This window comes from Macrobrachium nipponense, chromosome 13 (assembly GCF_015104395.2).
Source record: "Macrobrachium nipponense isolate FS-2020 chromosome 13, ASM1510439v2, whole genome shotgun sequence".
Taxonomy (NCBI): domain Eukaryota; kingdom Metazoa; phylum Arthropoda; class Malacostraca; order Decapoda; family Palaemonidae; genus Macrobrachium; species Macrobrachium nipponense.
The window spans coordinates 57,927,455-57,944,373 of NC_087206.1; the positions used below are offsets into that span (position 1 = coordinate 57,927,455).

At 34.8% G+C, this 16,919-nt stretch overlaps 1 protein-coding gene across 1 annotated transcript; it reads right to left on the reverse strand.

Annotated features, from left to right (window-relative positions):
- Positions 1 to 11,019: 11,019 nt before the first annotated feature.
- Positions 11,020 to 16,658, reverse strand: LOC135225333 (uncharacterized). Its single transcript, XM_064264667.1, has 4 exons — positions 16,646 to 16,658; positions 16,395 to 16,504; positions 14,187 to 14,331; positions 11,020 to 11,147 (listed from the first exon to the last, which is right to left on the reverse strand). The coding sequence occupies exons 1-4, from the start codon at positions 16,656 to 16,658 to the stop codon at positions 11,020 to 11,022; spliced, it is 396 nt and encodes a 131-aa protein (XP_064120737.1).
- Positions 16,659 to 16,919: the final 261 nt, after the last annotated feature.

Genomic DNA, 16,919 nt, shown 5'->3' on the forward strand with positions numbered 1-16,919 from the left:
TAATCCCCAAGTAGTCAATTTTTCTACCTGGGGATTAGCACGCAAGTGTAAAATGTCACATCTTTAGGTGTAAAAATTTCAACATCTTTTAATGAGGTGTTAAAGGTGTGAAAAATTGACCATAAAGGTGTGATATAACAAATAGGTGCGAATTTAAACATAGGTTTCCCACAGTCGTGCTGGCACCGGGAAAGACTCTACAAAGGTAATAAGCCTGATTTCAACCCTGACCCCCCGAAGTTCCTCATGCTCTAACAGGAGGCAAAAACCTGGATTTCAACCCTGATCCCGAAGTCCTCATACTCTACAGAGGTAAAAACCCAGATTTTAACTGACCCCGGATTCCCTCAAAAACTCCAGATGACGTCACGAAAGGCTGGACGGATGTAAAATCTCAGGTTTCAACCCTGACCCAGATTTCCCTCAAAAACTTCCGATGATATCATGAAAGTCTACGGGTGACAATCCCAGATTTCAAACCCGACCCCGATGACGTTACAAAAGTCTACGACATAAAATCCCAAGGTTTCAACCCTCACCCCGAGATCCCTCACGAGCCCCGATGACGTCTTAAAACTTGAAAATCAACAGGTAGCAACATGTCCCGGAATTCACTCCATAAACGCACATTTTAAGTCAAAAAGGGTACACTGAAAATTGACTTAAAACGAAACCCATTTCAGGGTCTTAATCATTTATGATATGTGTTATATGGATACATAATATTCCATAACATAAAGAGGTTAAATGGAAAATCAGGATTACATATGAATTGCTATTATTTTTGTAACAAAAGTCATACAAAAATACATGGGGAATGGTATACATGAATTAATATGCCATATAAAGTCATACAAGAATACATTGGAAAAGGTTGTACAAAAGAATACACGGACGGACATGATATACATTTGTTTTACAAAAAATAATACATCATCGAGACATATTGCTAATCTATACCACACACATCCTCCCCAGTTTTCCGATCGTGTGCGAAAGACAATCATCTAATACATCTAAGCTTTTCAATCTTGATAACAAGTTCTTCATATATAAAATCTTCCACACATTCTTTTCCTCTAGGCAGGAATAAATTCTTTTTCATGATGACCACGCAAAGTGATTTCACCAATTTTTTTCATTTCATCACTAAATGTACATAACACAGGTAAATATTGATTCAACCATGTCGTGTTAACTTGTCCACTTTGTCCGATACCAGCAGGGAAGATAATATATTTGACATAGTCATACGAATGATTTAAATAATTCTTCCTTCAATTTCTTCACCAAAAGAAAAAAACGTGGTTGAAGCTCATCTGCTCGGTATCCCTGCTCAAACGGTCAGCCTGGTCCTCAGCTTTTATATGCTACACTCTTTTGCGTGGTATTCATTATTTTTCAACAAGGGCACCAATAAAACCATACTGGGGTTAATAAAGTAGCTATGGTGGAGATCTACTTCATCATCACATTCCCAAGAGGTATTATTTTCAGGTCTTTTCACAATGGTAGACCCTTCAACACCATGATCACGAAGACAGGTGTATGTTGCACCAGCTCGAGAATATCGAAAGCCTGCAATCTCGGCATATGGATAACTTCAAATGATGTCTTCAACCACACCGTAATTCCTGCGTGTAACACAATTAGTGGCCACTACTAAACAAGTATTTCTCTTCCTGACCCTATCTTCGGACAAGTTCCCGAAAACTAGCTTGCACGAGGAGGTTGACGAAGCCATAGCAAGAGTGTGCGTCTTAATATTCCAATGGTTCAAGAGTTAAAAAGCCACCGAATCCCGCAATTGAGCTTCCCTGCCCCCCTGACACTATAAGTCATTAAATACACTCCCCTTTATCACAATCACTGATTAAACAAGTTATATCATGCCACCCTCCAAGAATCCCACCTGAAGCTATGAATCACGCTAAAGCCCGACCCACTTTCAAACTGTTATCTCAACCACATGATTAAACAAGTTGTATCATGTAAAGGGTTAATCACACAATTAAACAAGCTGTATGATTTTCCCCACATGTTAATAAGGTACCCATGCACCCACCATTTTCTTCCACACACCCGCCATTTTCTTTTCTGCATGTCCCACCATCTTCCCAGTGACTCATTGAGAAGGCAGTGCATCATCACAGGATCCGTGTTTACATTCGCTCTGTACTGTAGCCTTTATTTTTTGGTGACGTAATGTACTCAAGCACTGATAACAATGCATGGAGCATCGTGAAGTGATGTGAGTACACAGACTTATGTGGAAACTTTTTTAAGTACAGGAATAGTGCCAAATAGAGACTAAAATAGACGGGGTATTTGGAAACGTTTGTTTATACCCCGAAGGCGTTTTGCCTTGGGGAAGGCCGGTTTTTTAAAGATAAGTTTACCTGTTTTCTCTTGTGTTGTTTTTATGAGATAAGTACTAAAATAACATGGATTCGTTTCCAAGCTTTTTAAGGAGAAAGGACTTCATTGGTTTAAAATTCCTGGGAGGTTATATGTCCATCGAAAATGTACGTATTGTGTTATTCAGAGAATTGAAACTTGATATTGCTGACATCTTTGGTGTACAGAATGTGAGCAGGAATAAAGTAGTAGTTAAGTTCAGCTCAGAGAACAAATTCTTGGGAATAGCAAGGCAATTTGAGGATAAGCAAATCAAGATAAGTGAGGTAGATAGTGTGAAAGTTGTGAATATAAGTACCTCGTATACATATGTATCGATAAGGAAATGCACCCTTTGAATTGTCTGATGAATTGATAATAAACATTATGACCAGGTATGGAAAAGTGGATTCAATAAGAAGCAACAGATTCAGTATGGGACCCCTGAAAGGCCTGTTGAATGGGATACGGACAATAAAGATGAAGATTAGAGACAATATCCCTTCATCGATAAGTGTGTCTGGTTTTAACTTAAGTATATTATATAATGGGCAGAAAAGAACCTGTTACAGATGCAGACAAGAAGGCCATCTAGTGAAAGATTGTAACATCGATATTATGGAAGGAACTAGTATTTGGAATGAAAAAGACTTTCCTGACATAAGTAGGCAAAGAAATGATGATAAATCAAAGAAGGATAATGGTGATAATAGTGAACAAACAAGAGAAGGAAATAACATTGAGGGACAGGAGGTAAATGATAGCCAAAGAGGAATTGATATTAGTGAAGATGAAACCGATGTATACACAAATAGTGCAGCTGACAAAGGCCCAAGAGGAAATACTCAGGGAAAGCAAGAAGGGAAAAAATAAATAAGAGAGAAGGATTAGAGGAGGGGAATGAAGATTATCGAAGGAGTGAAGACAGTGGCGACGAGATATGTGCTCCTTTGCAGTTATCTCCTGATGAAATTGTGCAAGTAGACAGAGGAGAAGAAGTGCACAATGAAGAAATTATAAACGAAGAAATGTGGAATACGAAGATAACATGCAAATCGTAACCGAAGAAATAGTCAACAGTGAAGAAGACGGGCAGATGTCAACGGAAAAAGAAGTTCATAAAGAAGAAAAGGGTGAAGGTGAAAATGGTATGGATGTTAGAGTCTATGAGGAATACTAAAATTCCTGAGGGAGTGAAAAGAAAGGCAACAATACAACTAAAGATAAGGGTAATAAGAATAGGAACGGAGGATTAAAAGTCAAATACCAGTACGACAAAAATGGCAAGCTACTGTTAACGCACAGCAGTTCAGGTGTAAAAATTACCATTAAAAAAAGGACAATGGACAGAAAAACTTAAGAGTATCGAATAATAGCGAAGAAGAATGATTTGTTTTTTGTGAGTTGTCAAACCCTTAAATGAAAAGCCAGGATATGTTTGTTGATAATGTAGTAGATCATGGTCTATTTAGTGGTCAGAACTCTGTTAAACACATACATGAGGATGATGATAATAGTAATGGTAAAATTAAATGTTCTAAACTGGCAAAAATAGGTAAATAATTAGTATGTATTTATTTTAATATATCCTTAAAAATGGCTTTAGTCACTGCTTCATTAAATATTTGTGGTTTAAATGAGCTTAATAAGCAGTTGAAAGTAAAGATGTTAGTTGATTCAATATAAAACTTTGAATGTATTATACCTTCAAGAACCCATTAATATTAGAGATGTGAATAAGATAAAATATTTAGAGGACTACTTTGAGGTTGTAATGAATATGCCTACTAGCTTTAAAGGTGGTAAGTGTTTTCTGTTTGATAAAAAGTCAAATATTTCAGTTATTAACAGTGAAAAGGATGACACTGGAAACATATCCTTTACAAGGATACGGTATAATGATATAAACCTCTCCTTATTGAATGTATACGCACCATCAGGCTCAAGTAAAAAGAGAGAGAGGGAGAACTTGTTCTCTGTGGATATTTTGTATTATTTTAAGGGAACAACATATCAAATTTGATTTTGCTGGTGACTTCAATTGCGTACTTTCGGGTAGAGATGTTAGTACAGGTAATGAGAGGTATGTATCAAAAGGTCTTAAAAATCTTTAGTACAGCATTTGGGATTGAAAGACGCTTGGTTTTCATTGAACAATATTCCCGAATATACATACGTACATTCTAGGTAATTATGCTTCAAGAATTGACCGTGTGTATGTGACTGACTTGTATAGTAATATTAAGAATTGTAAAAATATTCCATTATCTTTAACAAACCATAATATGATATTAACTGAATTTCTGCTTAATAATCGTTGTAAAATAGGTAGAGGAATATGGAAGTTTAAATGTTTTCATTATTGGAGAGGGACGACCTTCATGGAGAAATTTGAAAGTTATTATGGCACTTTTTAAAAAAGGAAAGATAATTAAATACTCCAACATTATGGAATGGTGGGATACATTTGTGAAACCAAAATTAAAAGGGTTTTTCACAAGACTGTCTAAACAAGCTATACAAGAGAAGTATGGCACTCTAAAATTTTTGCAAAATTATCTTGAATACTTATCAAGTAAAGCCTCTGTAGGTTACAATAAATTTGAAGAGATGAAGGCTATAAAAGATAGAATTAAATCAATAAAAGATGAAATATGTGAAGGTATAAAGATTAGGTTAAGGACAGAAGAGAGAATAAAAGGAGAGAGATTATCTGCAAATTTATTAGGTAAGGAGAAACTCAGAGGGAAGCGAAATAGTATTAGGCAACTGAGGTTAGAAAGCGGCGTGACGCTCGACAAACAAAGGCAATAGTCTGTCATGTAAAGGATCACTATGAAAAACTGTTCACAAAGATAAATACTGATGAACAGCTACAAGATAGTTTCCTTAATTGTATAGGGAGCACAATAACTGATGAGGACAATGAAATGTTATGTAGAAAGGTATCTGTCGATGAGGTATTAAATACGTTAAAGATGATGAATAAAGGCGGAACTCCCGGTGAAGATGGTCTTCATCTGGAATTCTGTTTAAAGACATGGAATGTAATTAAGTCAGCGTTCTCTGAAATGATTACATTTGCGATAGATTTAGACCTTGAATTAAGAAAAAACCAAAAAATGGGTACCTTGAAATTAGTACCTAAAGGAGGCGATTTATTGTGTTTAAAAAACTGGAGACCTAGTTCTTTACTGAATACGGATTACAAATGCATTGCAAAAATTTTGGCTAATAGATTAAAAAGTGTTCTTCATAAAGTTATATCACGAGAACAGTTTTGTTCGGTTAAGGGAAGATCAATACTGAAATGTAATACTCTAATTAGGGATGTAACTTATTATGCAAGTGAAAATAATTTGGATTGTGCTCTAGTTAACCTGGATTGGAGTAAGGCGTAAGTTCATTTGAGTTTCATGTTTAAAACACTCTCACGGATGGGTTTTAGTGAGTTGTTTATCATGAAAATTAGAATGTTATATACTGGATGCTTAAGTGCAGTTTGTGTAAATGGGATTGTTAGCGGCTTTTTTCCTGTTGAGAGATCCATAAGGCAAGGATGTCCTATGTCAATGATAGCATATATATTGTTTCAAGGATCTTTATACAGAACAATTATACAAAGCAATGAAATTGTGCCAGTGAACCTCCCTAATGGGTTCCAGTGTTCTGTTGTAGGTTTTGCTGATGACAGCTCAGTTTTTGTTAGTAAAGAAAGAAGTATTAAAGTAGTTTTTAGTATTAAGAAGCAATTTGAGCTAACTACTGGTGCAGAACTAAATAGAGATAAGACTTGTGTCATGGGTTTAGGTAATTGGAAGGACAAAAATGTATGGCCACTTGATTGGATACAACAGAAAAATAAGTGTATAGTATTAGGCATATTGATAACCAATGATTATAAGGAAATGGTAGATGAAAACTTGGATGCTTTAATCAATAAAGTTAAGGTAAAAATAAATATGCTTTCGACTCGATACTTGTCTTTATATCAAAAGGCTATTCTTGTAAATTCTCTTATTTTAAGTAAAGTCTGGTACATGTGTCATGTATTTCCATTAGGGAAAGAGAAAGCAAAAATTATAGAACAATCTGTTTTCCGGTATTTGTGGTGTGGAACTTACCAACCAATTGAAAGGGATTCCTTGTATCTGCCAAAAACAGAGGGTGGTATTTGGGTTATTAATGTGTTTTATAAAGCAGCAGCTATTTTAACAAGTACATTCTTGAATATTATGTTATTTGATAGTTATGGACGAAAATCAGCCTTATATTACACATGTATTGGAATATATTTGTTGTGGGTGTAGAGAATTGACCCTTACCTTAATATGTCTTACTATTTGCTACTCCTTTTTATAATATCATTATTGGTTATGTATGGAAATTATTAAGAATGCCTAATTTTCCATACGTCAAAAGTAAGAATATTTATCAGTATTTGATGCCAACCCATAAGCCCATTGTAACTGAGAGATACCCGTTGCATAACTGGGGTAATATATGGAGTAACCTTGTATGCAAATTCGTTGACCCCTATAAGAAGTATTATGTATAGATTTTTGTATGAATCTTTGGCTACTAAGGAAAGACTGAAGATATTGAATATTGCTGATAATTTCTGCAATAAATGTATGGAAAATGAAAATCATCTGCATATTGTCTATTTTTGTAAATATGTTAAAAATATTTGGAAGTGGCTCCAAAATTTCACTGAAGAAGTATGTGATATAAAAGTTCAGTATCCAATAAAAGTATTAATGTTGGATTTCGATTATAGAAAAAAGAAGAAAAATACATTAAGTATACTTATTACTGAGTATGTAAATTGTTTGTGGTACAGCAGAGACGAGGTGTTACCAAGTCAAATAATTTCAATATTAAAATGTAAAATAAAGTTCACAAAATGGGTATTATCAAATGCATATGAACTTGAAAAACGTTTCACAAGTAAGTATGTGAATAATATTTCAATTCATATAATTAATGTACTTAATATGTAATATTATTGATATAATTATGAAAAATTTTAAAATAATTAATTGATAATTGTAATAATAAAAAAAAAGACTCATCGTCAGGAGGGTAAAATGACGACCTCTAATAAATTAGGTGATTGTGGTAACAGTTGGCTACATTCCAACTCCGGTAATGGAAAAGATTCAGGGAAGAATGAGGTTAATCAAGGGTATAGTCCTAAGAGTAGCAGTAATATGAGTAGTCCTCGGGGTAGTAATAATTTTAGTAAGAATAATTATGTTTACAGAAACCAGGTTTTCCGAAATAATAACAATCGTACTGTTGATGACAATACCCAAGATAATCGGGGTAGAGAGGTGCATTGCTTCTGGTGCAACAGAAGAGGTCATGTCAAGGCAAACTGTAACGCCATGAGAAACTACCTGAATCGAGGAAATAATCTGCCAGTGATGGTAGTTAACAAAACTGTCAGTAAAAAGGATAGAGTTCCCTGAAGATGTCCCTGATAGTAATAATAGAAATAATAACCATGATAATACTAATAGTAATCAATGACTGATATTTTCCAAATATACATTCAACGGCAATCTGTTTTCAGGTCCTCCAAGTGGTCAAGGTAAGAAAATTAGTATCTTGAGAGATACTGGGGCAGCTCAGTCGTTAATTGTCCGTACTGCCGTGCCCCCGGATCATGTATATTTGAATAATGAATTTCCCGAATACGGTGAATTCCTACCCAATCGAGACATTCTTTTTGAAGACTAGAAGGTTTAAGGGGAAAGTGAGGTTGGCCGTTGTAGACAGTTTGCCTGTCCTGGTATTGATTGCCTGTATGCTAATGATCTGGCTTCGAGGAAGGAAATATGTCCCTTCCCAATATTAACCTTAACCTCTCTTTCAGGTACTTGTAATATAAAACCTATTGGTGTAACGACGCGTTCGCGCGCCAAAGAGGTAGACAATTTTGATATTTAATTTAGATGAGATACGCAACCAACGTGTTATGGAAGCAGAAAGTGGGGATGATTTGAATTTACAATATGTAGATTGGGATTCTGAGGCCTTCAGACAGGCTCAGAATCGAGAATTTCACACTGATGATGACTTACCTGATTTTGACGATATTACTAAACTTTTTTTTTTTTTTTTTTTTTTTTTTTTTTTTGCAGAATCAATCATTTTTTATATCGGGTCAGTCGAGCCAGGGAGGTTCCTGCCGATAAGGTAGAAGTCAAAAGACAGTTATTGGTTCCCGAAAGGTATAGGGAAAAGTGATTGAGTTTGGCTCATGAGAGCAGTTTGCCAGGACATTTCGGGGTACGCAAGTGCTTCCAGAAATGAGCGGAGTTATAGTTTTGGCCAGGTATGCGCCGGGATGTGACGAGGTTTGTGTTGCCATGTCAGGTGTGCCAGCTGGTAGGTAAACCTAATCAGAAAATATCGAAGGCGCCACTTATTCCCATTCCTTCGGTGGGAGAACCTTTCAGGGAAGTAATTATAGATGTAGTCGGGCCCCTTCCACGGACACGGGGAGGATGTGAGTATTTACTAACAATAGTAGATAGGATGCCCAGGTACCCTGAAGCTATCCCGCTGAGGAGCGTGAAGGCGGAAAAGGTAGTGGAGGCCTGATAAACTTCTTCACTAAATTCAGTATCCCTAAGGTCTTACTGAGTGATTGTGGAAGAATTTCACAAGTAGGATTTTTAAAAAGAAAATATCTGAGCTCGGAGTAAAACATATTACTTCTTCGCTTTACCACCCCGAGAGTCACCAAACGTTAAAATCGGTGTTAAAAAAGTTCTGTCACGAATACGGTACTGAGCGGGACAAAGAGGTCCCGTATGCACTTTTTGGTATTAGGTCCGTGCCCAATGATTCTCTAGGTTTTTTCCCATTTCAGTTAGTGTTTGGGCATAATGTGCGTGGCCCCCCCGATGTGGTGAGGGAACATTTAGAAATTAATGATAATAATGAAATTAATGTTATTGACTATTTATCCAATTTACAGGAGAAATTACGAAGTGCTTGGGAGTTCACTAAAAATAATTTGGTGGCCAGCCAATCTCGAATGAAATTTCAATACGACTTAGGAGCCAAGTCATGTTCGTTTGAGGTTGGTGATATGGTTTTGGTCCTTTTTCTTTTTCCCCTCCCAGGGAATATCTTTAACGGCCCAATTTTCGGGCCCATGGGAAGGTTGTGAAAAAACTGAGGGCGAAGTTAATTACGTTAATAGAAACTCCTCAGAGAGGGAGGAAAACTCAAATTTGCTATGTGAATATGCTAAAACCATTTATAGATAAAGAAGGTAGAGTAGAGCCTGTAGCTGTAGTGGACGTCCCTGTAGATTTACATGTAGTGATATATAACTTTGATTCTGATCGTTTGAAAAATCCATTGAGTTAAGTAGCCTCTTGGATAATTCGACAATACTTAATAATTTACAGTAAAGCTCCAACATTTAGAAAAGGTCAGGCTTAAGTCGTTGATAAGTTTGATTAACGAATGTAAAATCTTTTTTCAGGATTCCCCAGGTAGAACTAGCCTTTTAGAAACATGACGTTGATATTTGATAAGGCTAGCCTATTAAGCAATGTCCTCACAGGTGAATCCTTTCAAGAGGAACATCGTTCAATCGGCGGTGAATTACATGCTCGATCACGACTCATAAAAACAAAATAGTAGTCCCGGTGGAGTTCTCCTGTGGTCCTCGTTAAGAAGGATGGTAACCAGCATCGGTTATGTTTTTGATTACAGGAGGCTTAACGAGGTTACCAAAACTGATTCTTAATCCTTTACCTAGGGTGGAGGATTGCATAGACAGAATCGGTTCTGCCAAGTATTATCAGTAAATTCGACTTATTGGCAGGTAGGTTTAACTCCACGAGGTCAAGAAGTATCGGCATTTGTAACTGGGGACGGTTTGTAATGAATGTAAGGTAATTTCGTTCGGCATGAATAACGCAGCCGCCACGAGAAAATAAATGAATGAAAATGATTAGAATAATTGTCATCCGTCGTGGAAATAAAAAAGAAAAAAAGATAATTAAGCACAGAATGTAAAGTTTCAATCCCTGCAATGATTGTAATGAGATGAATTTATAAAACAACGGGAGGGCATAACAGAGTCTTGAACAAACCTCTCCGGACGCCCGTAAAACATCCATCGCAGGTTAATTTTGAAGGTGAAAGAAGAGGGTCTAAAACAAAGAAAATCAAATCAAAAATATTTTTCAATTATTGAAAATCTCATTCTGGTGATACATAACTCCTAGATCTTTCAAGGGACAGTATCAAAGAGCAGCAGTTAGTCTTGCAGAGTTGATGCGAATCCTGTAGAAGAAAAGGCTCAAATTTCCATGGTTGACCTATTCGCAAACCAGTGTAACCAGTTAAAAGCAGAGTCGGCCCGCAGTCTATTCGGTTTATGGTTCCTGACGTGAGTTGTGAATTGAGCTTCAACCAACATAAGTCTGTGAATGGCGACAACAGTGGGAAGGTTAAATGTAGATTAAACAGTTTTCTACTTTTAATGATATATTGACTTTTTTTTGTCTTTATGTACATTTTATGTTGATTTTACAAAGCGTAACAAAAAATTCTAAGATGATTTTTATTTTTTCTCACCAAAATATTTATTCATTTCATCCCGATGCAATTGTAAGTCATACACTGCCGCAAAGCATTGTAGTAAGTTCCAATTTTACGGTCGTATGCAGAATCCTGTCCCCGAAAGTCTGTATCGTACATAATAACCATCTTGCAAGCTGAAAGGGATAGAATGATGGATTTTAACATTAAACTTTTTCATCCATCTGATTTATTACGTAAAATGGATAAGTAGCTAACCCCATATCCTTATCAACAATGAGTGCAACCTAATAACTACAAAATTCCCAGCTAAGGCCAGCACGTGATAAAATTTGATGCATATGCCCAAGCATCGCATCTCATCTATAAATAGAATCTGGACCTTCTAGTACTGAGTTAATTATCTAACTAGTAAGGCTTTGTTTATCTTTCTATCTATGGACGATGCCTTTCCATATACATACATACACTATAAATAAATATATATATTGTATGTGTGTATATATATATATATATATATATATATATATATATAAAATATAAGATATAAATAATATATATATATATATATATATATATATATATATATATATATATATATATATATATATATATATATATATATTATGTTATATATATACTTGTATATATTACATAAATATATATATATATGGGATACAATCCACAATGAAGTAAATTCCTCTTGTAGTTTAAAATATATATTACTTGTATAGGATTAAAGCTTTCGACCATCAACTGTGGTCTTGTTCACTAAAGTGTCAGATTCCTAGATAGTTTAGAGATAGGATGTTTTAAATGTGTGTTCAGATTTCGCATTACATGTTGTAAAAGAATATATATATATATAACGTAAAAAGAGAGAGATTTTCTTTGTCTTTTCGAAGCTATGATTGTTTCCCCTTTTATGTCAACACTTTAAGATTAGAGGGTCTGCGAGATCCGTTTGCTTTCCTAAATCTGTCAACGCGTTTGATAGCGTGCTCAAATCTTCATTTGTGTTTTGGAGAATCTGTCATCATACGTAATAAGACTTCTCCTTCGTATCGATTGAGTAGAGTACGTGTCTTTTTTTTAACAGACTGGACTCGTATGCGTATGTCTTTGCCGAGTCCCACATAGAGATTGCACATTTCTTTATGAAGATTGCGTCAGAGTTCGAACTTTCTGGAAGCATTTGTGCCAAGAACGTTTTTGTCATCTGCCCTGTCCAGTTTTAACCAGGGAAGAAGATTTCATTACATCTTAGAACCTCGAGGCATTAACATCTCGCTCTCATTCTCTCTCTCTCTCTCTCTCTCTCTCTCTCTCACTCGACATCATTGAGATTACATTAACGTAACGTAAATTGGTCACTCGTAACTTAACATTTCATATTTGATATTTCTTAGAGTTTATTTAGTATTAAATAGTATTTTTGTGGAATCTGAACAAACATTATTTCGTAACAGCGCCTGGTTTTTGGGAAAGTGTGTAAGACAAGACTGCAGCTAAGAAAGAAATTGGTATACCAAAAAGGTAAAGTGTGTTATATTTCTATTAGTTGCAACTAATAACGGTTAGGTAATAACTAATAACTAATAATTGTTAGGAACAGTGATTAACTAATAACTTATATTTAATGGTTATGATGGTTTGGTTAACTAATAACTAATAACAGATGGTTATGAAGGTTTGGTAAAAACTGATGGTTATAATGTTTTGAGGGAAAAGATTTACACTTTTACACATTGAATATTTTTGTGTTTTGTGTTTGTTCAATTGTTTGTGCACTTGTTCATTTTCTTATTGAAGTGTATCTTTTTATTTTATGTTTTCGTTTGCATTCACAATTTAATTGACTTAGTTATTTTCATTGCTTAATCATTGCACATTTAAATAAATTTAACATTTGTGAATTAATTTGCATTTACTTAGAATTCTTTTCAAGTTTTGTTGTTGTTTAGCACTTGTGAATTAATTTCAAATTTTCAATTATTGCCTAACACTTTTGAATTTTAATTGAATTATTTTTCTTGAATTTTGTGATAAATTAATTTTGATTTAATTTGACTTAATTTGATTCAAGAATTAATTAAACTTTACTTTGTTTTCAAGTAACAGTAATTTACCCTGATATTGTGAATTTCACTTATAAATTTTGAATTTAATAATAAATTTTTGTATTTAAAATTTTTATAAGTGTTTTTATTTTTATACCAGTATTTGCATTTGCGATTTATATTGATGATAAGTAGAAACATAGAGTGGTAATTGATTTGCTTTCCTTCATTTACTGAAGTGACTTAGAACCAGGGAAGTACTTAGACTTCTGAAATCAGGGAAATACTTAGACTTTTAAAGTTGTTGTTGGATGGAGTGATGCCCTTTGATTAATTAATTACTTACAAGATTACCTCACACCTGTTTTGATGAACTAGTCTGATTTTCTGCAATACTGGTAAGTGTTAGGGATCACTGTTGCCTTTAGAGTATTCAGTCGTTTAATACGTGTTATTGGGGGATCAGGTGTCTGGCTTTTGGTGAGGTAATAATTGATAAATGGTAACCAGATACTTCGCACTTCGTAACAATATATATATATATATATATATATATATATATATATATATATATATATATATATATACTATATACTATATATATATGCCTGCATGAAAATGAAAATTACAGGGCCCTTTTAGTTATAATATCCGTCATACTTTGACACTTTTATAGGTTAAATTTGCATCATATATATGTTTTTCTAGATAAATTACCCTGTTGGAACTGTATATTGCCTACAAAACAAAAAGAGCCTCAAAACGCTCAACATTTTGAGATTGCAAAAAGATTCTTCAATATTATATTGTAAGCCGTCACATACACTTGCATATTGAAAAGACGGAGAGATTCCATTAGACAAAGAAAAGATTCACTCATGACGGAGTGCCTGGTTGGTATGGTGTTGGCGTCCCACCTCTGTGGTCGCGAGTTCGATTCTCGGCAATTCCATTGAGTTGTGAGAGGATGTGAATTCTGGTGATAGAAGTTCACTCTCGACGTAGATTTGGAAGTCACGTAAAGCTGTTGGTCCCGTTGCTGAATAACGCTGGTTCCATGCAACGTAAAAACACCATTCAAAATAAAAAAAATAAAAAATTAAAAAATCATTCGTGAAGGATAAAGGTATCAATAAGATAAAGATTGTTACTTACTTTTTCCTTCGTTGTGTCTGTCTTTGACCCACGGATGAGGCGAACAGGCAAAACCATCAATCGAGAAGTCGTACCGTTTGTAAACAGGCTGCTCGTACTGAACATAAATGCCTCCACTGGGACAGTAACCACTTGCATTCTTAGGCTGCATGGTGGAAGAGAAAATAAACTGTCTGTTCATCAACAATGGTGGAAGTATTACAGGGTATTAAAGTGACTAATCTTTGGTGAAAAATACATATGTCCAATGTTCTTGTGGTATTCAGATAATAATACATAAATTTATGTTATTTGATATGAAGGAAAACGAAAATAAAAATATTTTACTAAATAGAAATCTCAAATTTTTTAAACAGTTCGGTTACTGCACAGGATTTAAATTTTTTGCTTCATGTATGTATGTATGTATGTATGTATGTATGTATGTATGTATGTATGTATGTATGTATGTATGTATATATATGTAGAACATGTGGATGGAAACTGTGTTTCCACCGACATGTCATATCAAAACCAGTCAGATCCTAACAATAAAATTACTTGATCCTTAAATTCATGTTTATAACTTTCCTTTTACGGTATGAAGAGAGTAAAGCCAGGCTGGTTCAATTTATATATATATATATGTTTAAAAATGTTTTTTGGGGGGGGGGGGGGGGGAATAAGTTTTTGTTACCAAAAGATCTGAAATGTGGTCAGTTGTCGCCCTGTAATAATCCCTTTAATTATCCTGTTCCTGTGTCTGAGCAGTTGGACTTCATCTTTTTGTTCTTAAATTGTACCCATGTTTATGCTTGTTTGGAAAGTTTACTCATTCTCCAGTTGTGTTGGATTCTAGGTACTAATCTCCTTATAATCCCTAACTGCCTATAAATATACGACCTTTTCCTGTACTCTGAATTTCTCATGTATATATATATATAATATATATATATATATATATATATATTATATATATATATATATATATATATATATATAGGTATAAGCCACAATGAAAGGTAAACAACGGAGTTTCTGTAAGATCTTTCAACTCGACGTCCTTTACTTAGCAGATAAACTGACTTACATGAGAAATTCGAGTACAGGAAGGTCGTATATATGACAGTTTAGGATTATAAGGAGATTAGTAACCTAGAATCCAACACAGCTGGAGAATGAGTAACCTTTCCAAACAAGCATAACAGGTGGTACAATTTAAGAACAAAACGATGAAGTCCAACTGCTCAGACAGGAACAGGATAATTACAAAAGGATTATACAGGGGCGACGCCTGACCATTCCAGTAGGTCCCGAAGTTCGATTCTCGGCTCTGCCAACACGGAACAACCCCCCGAGAAATTTTTGTTTTCTGGTGATAGCAAATTCATTTAAGCTGTAGGGTCCCGTTGCTAGGTAACCAATTGGTTCCTAACCACGTAAAAATAGCTAATTCTTCGGGCCAGCCCTAGGAGAGCTGTTAATCAGCTGAGTGGTCTGGTAAAACTAAGATATAATTAATTTAATTTAAACTGACATACGGATCTCCATGCTACTAAAGCACTGGGTGTTTTTAACATTGTCCTAATTCAAAGTAGTACTACACTGAATTGACAGTCTAGACTGAATTGACTGGTGTACTTAATTAAGCCATTTACGCTTAGAATGAAGACCAACTTCTTGCTATCCTCAGGCTGTTTCGAACAAGTGGTGCTTTATTTTTAAAGAATTATATATCACCATATAATATATGAATTTGCTTTAAAAATTCTTTTATGGCCCACTATAGTTAAAATAACATTTAACCCTAAGTCAAATAACCATTTGAAAAGGTATAGAGGAGGATATGCTACGCCGACATCACTGAAACACTTCATCGCTTTTGCTTAAGTAAAAAGGTAATGAAACACATATGGCAATGTTACAGTGCTTCCGATAATAGGTCGAAGTTTAAAACATTCAGTGCTTTAGTTGCATGGAAATCCACAAGTCGGTTTAAATTCTTTACGAAAAACACTGTCATGGCCTCTGGAAAGCAAATTACAGTATAGATAGTTTTTTTTTTTCTTTTTCTTTTTTTACACAGACAGAAGTCTCTCTTCATATAATATCTTCGCCAAAGATAGTGTACTTGTTTTTAGGTTTCCCCAGTTCAAAACCTTGTGAGAAGTTTATCGATATACATGGTTTGGTATGCTGAATCAACAGTAAAATTAAATTCCTACTCACCGGTCTTGGAGGCAAAAAGTTGTAGTAGTTCCATCCAGGAGCTGCAATCAACGTAGTGTCACTTGGTTTGTGGAAGGCTGTGTTCAGTATTTCACACTCCGTGCTTGCTTCTGTTGGTAGTTTGCCTTGTGAACTTGATTTGTTGTATGCCTAGTATGCTTTTTTTGTGTGTACTAAAAAACTCGTTTTGTAATTTACTTCGTAAGCTTTCTTTGGAATGCTATGGTATAGATTAAAATTAATCATCTTACTTTGTTCTTTCATTCACGTTCTCTTTTATCTCAGATATTCTTTTCCCATTTAATGACTAATGAACTTGAGCTGACAGAGCCAAGAAAAGTTCACATTTTACCGGCAAATCGTTGATCAAACAATATTTTTCACATATGTTTTAAAAGTGATTCACTGAACTGAAATCCCTTCCTGAGATACAGTCTTACAAATATCAACTGCCGAATTAACAAACTACCTTATGGTTTGTCACTTTGTAAATTTGCTACTGATCTAGATCTAATCAAAGGATTT

What these genes read in the sequence shown, in the direction of transcription:
- LOC135225333 (XM_064264667.1), bottom strand. An exon ending in ACTTTTTGCCTCCAAGACCG is followed by an intron (nt 14,332 to 16,394) that starts GTGAGTAGGAAT and finishes TCCACCATGCAG; the next exon opens with CCTAAGAATGCAAGTGGTTA. An exon ending in CAGACACAACGAAGGAAAAA is followed by an intron (nt 11,148 to 14,186) that starts GTAAGTAACAAT and finishes TATCCCTTTCAG; the next exon opens with CTTGCAAGATGGTTATTATG.